Here is a 3,933-nt window from a genome sequence, read left to right on the forward strand (position 1 = left end):
CAATGCAACCTATTTTGGAGATAGAATTGTTTGATGTTTAGGGATTGGATTTCATGGGACCTTACTCATCTTCTTGTGGTAACACTTTCATCCTCTTTACTATTGATTATGTGTCTAAGTGGGTTGAGGTTGTAGCATTACCCTCAAGTGATACTAAAGCGGTTCTTAGATTTCTCCACAAACACATTTTTACTCGCTTTGGAACATCAAGCATATTCATTAGTGATGAAGGTTCCCAATTTATTGTTCGACAAGTAGCTAATGCCCTGCAGCGTTATGGAGTCAAAGCTCGCATTGCTACAACATATCATCCTCAAACAAATAGTCAAACTGAGATTTCCAACCGTGAGATCAAGCAAATCTTGGAAAAAGTGGTAAATCCTTTAAGAAAAGATTGGTCTTTATGACTTGAAGAAGCTCTTTGGGCTCATAGGACAGTTTTCAAAACTCCTTTGAGTATGTCTCTTTATTGCCTTATCTATGGCAAAGCTTGTCACTTACTTGTAGAGCTGGAGCACAAAGCCATGTGGGCATTAAAGAAACTGAACTTTGATCTCAATGTTGCTGGTGAAGAAAGAATGCTAGAGATCAATGAACTTGATGAGCTATGCAACAATGCTTATGAGAGTGCTCAAATCTATAAGGACAAGAGTAAGAAATGACATGACCTATATATCTTGCCAAAGTAGTTTCATGTTGGACAACAAATATTGTTATTCAACTACTGTCTAAAGCTTTTCCCGATCAAACTCAAGTCTCGCTGATCTGGACCCTTTGAAGTTGTAAATGTCTATCCTCATGGGGCAGTGCTTTTAAAGAATTTAGTCGAAGAACATTTAAAGTCAATGGGTGGCGTTTAAAGCATTATTTCCAACAACAAAACCCTCATATCACCTCCATCATATTAATAGATCTCCCTCCATTTTAATTTATTTTGTTATAATTAAGTCGATTTTGAAATTTGTTAGATTTTTCATTTTTGATTTGATTTTAATTAATGTTATTTCTTTTTATTCAGGATACTGTTGAAGTTTCCTACTAAAATACTTTTCCTGTGAATGATTATGTCAATTACCCGTCTCTACAATATTTATTTCTGCATTGGATGCTACAACATTTTCCAGATAAAGCGAGTAACTTTTGGTAAAAAGTAATTTGTATGAGTTGTTACCCATTTTATCCTTTGCATATCACCATCCACTTTATTTTATCTTAACCATCCAATTTTTATATTAATCCTTATCATTTTATTTAAATTTTAAAAACATCCCTTTTACTACTCTCACACGCCACCCTTTAATATTCCGCCAACCTCAAAAGTAACTCACACTTATTGTATTTTACGGTACCCTTCATCTTCTTCCTTCAGTCGTTTCTCATTGGTTTTAAAAGACCCTTCATTTTTCTTCCAAGACTCTTCCTTTTTCTTACATCCTTCCATTTTCTTTTAAGTATTTTATTTCCTCAGCCATGGCTCTAAAAAAGAAGGTTGTTGTCAAGAGTTCTAGTCGTAACCTGACCTCTCTGCTGCCGAACTCGCCGTGGAAACCAATGGCTTCCACTGAGCCCATACAATTTATGGAAGCTGAGCAGCAGAGGCGTTAGAATGAGAACTTTACTGATCGGGAGTTTTGCAACGAACAAGGCTTCGATTTGTCCTTTGCTGATGACTTGAAACCTTTTGCATATGTGACTGATACGATTGCAAAGCTGAAATGAGAGACTTTCTGTGCCCACGCAGGCAAAATTAATCATCACTGGGTTTGGGAGTTCTACAGTAATCTCGTTCATGAAGAGAAGCCTTTAGTTTTTTTTCGGGAGAAATTGGTTCATTGGTGGGCTGCACCGATTAACAGCCTACTCGGGCTTGAAGAAGGTGTTTGTGAGCACATCGAATTCGTCAACAACCTCACAACCGATGCTTTGGAACAAGTTGCAAGGGATGTGTGCCTACCAGGTAAGACTTGGATCAAATCTTCTTCCGGTGGCTACACCATGCGTCGGTTGGACCTTAATCAAGAGGCTCAGGTATGGTTCATTTTCCTTCGAACTCGTTTAATGCCTACTATGCATTCTTCAACCATTACTAGAGATAGAATTTTTCTGTTACATTCTATTTTGCTGTGTAGATGTATTGATGTTGGTAAAATCATCTCTGATGAACTGTTTGCATTTACCCAAAAGGCTACTGGTTATTTATATTTCACGTCCCTCATCACTATACTGTGCCACAAAGCACAAGTGGTTCGATTTCCTTATGATTAGGTTTTAAAGAATAGGAGTACTATCACTATTGTTGCTATTAAGCGAACATTGCTAAAGGAGATACTCGAGCCAAAATCTTTAATACCCAAAACCAGTGAGCCAGAACCTGCTGCTGGGCAGCCATATGAACCACAACCTTTGAATCAATCCTTCAATCTGCCAAATGCTATGGCATCTGTAGTAAGACGGTAGGACAACATAATGGCAATATTGAGCCATACTATCTAAATTCAGTCCCAAATGCATGTGCAATACTGGAAATACACTCAGGCCAGAGATGTTGTGCCAAAGAAATATCAACAACTTTGGTCAAGGATGGGAAATTCATTTTTCCAGCATTTTCTACAAGTATTCTCGCTAATCTTGCTCAACCGCATGTGTCAAATGCTACTGACAGTTCCAATAGCGTTGAGGAGGTACCAGCAACCAAGACTGATGTTGGAGATGACACAATGGAAACCGAGACCAAAAATGATGAAGTCGAGGAAGAAGAAGGAACTAAGGAGGAGGAGGAGGAATATGAGGTTGATTCGGCTGCTTCAACAGATGTCATTGCAGTTGGTTCTGATGATTTTGATCCTATGGAGACCAACGAGACACTCAGCCAAGAGAAAGAAAAAGAGGTCACAACCAGCCAAGAGCATACTACTGCGAAGCAGCTTTTGGACTTGAACATTTACACTGCTGCTCAAGATGTTGCAATAGCATAACAACAGGAGTTGGACATTGTCTAACTTCTCAGCAATGTACTTAAGGATATAAAGCAAATGGAGGCAGTAAGCGAGCTTGGAGACATCGATATTGATCTGGTGAACAGGACTTTGACACATACTTTTGTTTCGAAAATTGCTAAAGATGTTGACTACGCGAAAATTGATAGTAAAATTGTTGAGGAAATTTAGCAAGGTACCGCGAGTCAGCCCAAGGGCTCAGCCGAGAAAGCTATGGGCAGCGCTAGGGGACAATTGGAGAACCTGGACACTTCCACACCCGAACAAACTAAGAAGGTTCCTCTTAGAATCCCTGATGCTGCTATGGTGAAACCTACTTCAACTTCCATCGGTGTTAAACGGAATAGCTCGATGAAGGTGAAGGTGTCATCCAAATGTGTTCGCCCAACTGCTTCCAGTCCAAGAAAAGGCCCAAGGAAACCGACTTAGGGGAGTTTTGTTCTCCTTTTCTTTATTTTTCGTTTTTATGCATTGGGGCAATGCACACCTTAAGTTTGGGGGTGTTTTGTCCATTGGTGTTGTGCATATATAAGCATGTTGTAGACACCCGTTTTTGTCCGGGTTTTTTATCGTTATTTTATTATTATTATTATTTATTATTATATTATTAATATTACATTTTACATATTTTGCAGGCCAAAGCCCAATACAACAAGGTCCAACCAAGGCCCAACCAAGGCCCAAACACGAGCCCAAGTAATTAGGGTTTTTAACCCTAACTCATCAGCCAGCCAGCCAGCCGCCTCTGGCTATTTGGCTTCCCCAGCCTTGCGTGGTCTTCACCAGTCACTCCCGAGCCGAGTGAGCTGCCGCCGACGATCCCAAGCCACCGCCGTTCTCAAACCTGCACCAAACAGTGACCAAAAGCTCTCAACAGTAAAAAAATTAATCAAAAATCAAAACAAGGACTAGAAATCCCGAGGCAATCGGGGGTTAT

General features: G+C 39.8%; 1 protein-coding gene across 1 annotated transcript; it reads left to right on the forward strand.

The window, feature by feature from the left end:
* Nucleotides 1–1,355: 1,355 nt before the first annotated feature.
* LOC120212266 lies at nt 1,356–3,528 on the forward strand. Its single transcript, XM_039210633.1, has 2 exons — nt 1,356–2,028; nt 2,663–3,528. The coding sequence occupies exons 1-2, from the start codon at nt 1,919–1,921 to the stop codon at nt 2,973–2,975; spliced, it is 423 nt and encodes a 140-aa protein (XP_039066564.1). The 5' UTR covers nt 1,356–1,918; the 3' UTR covers nt 2,976–3,528.
* Nucleotides 3,529–3,933: the final 405 nt, after the last annotated feature.

The sequence above is a fragment of the Hibiscus syriacus genome, unplaced genomic scaffold, assembly GCF_006381635.1.
Source record: "Hibiscus syriacus cultivar Baekdansim isolate YM2019G1 unplaced genomic scaffold, ASM638163v2 tig00110009_pilon, whole genome shotgun sequence".
Lineage (NCBI taxonomy): Eukaryota > Viridiplantae > Streptophyta > Magnoliopsida > Malvales > Malvaceae > Hibiscus > Hibiscus syriacus.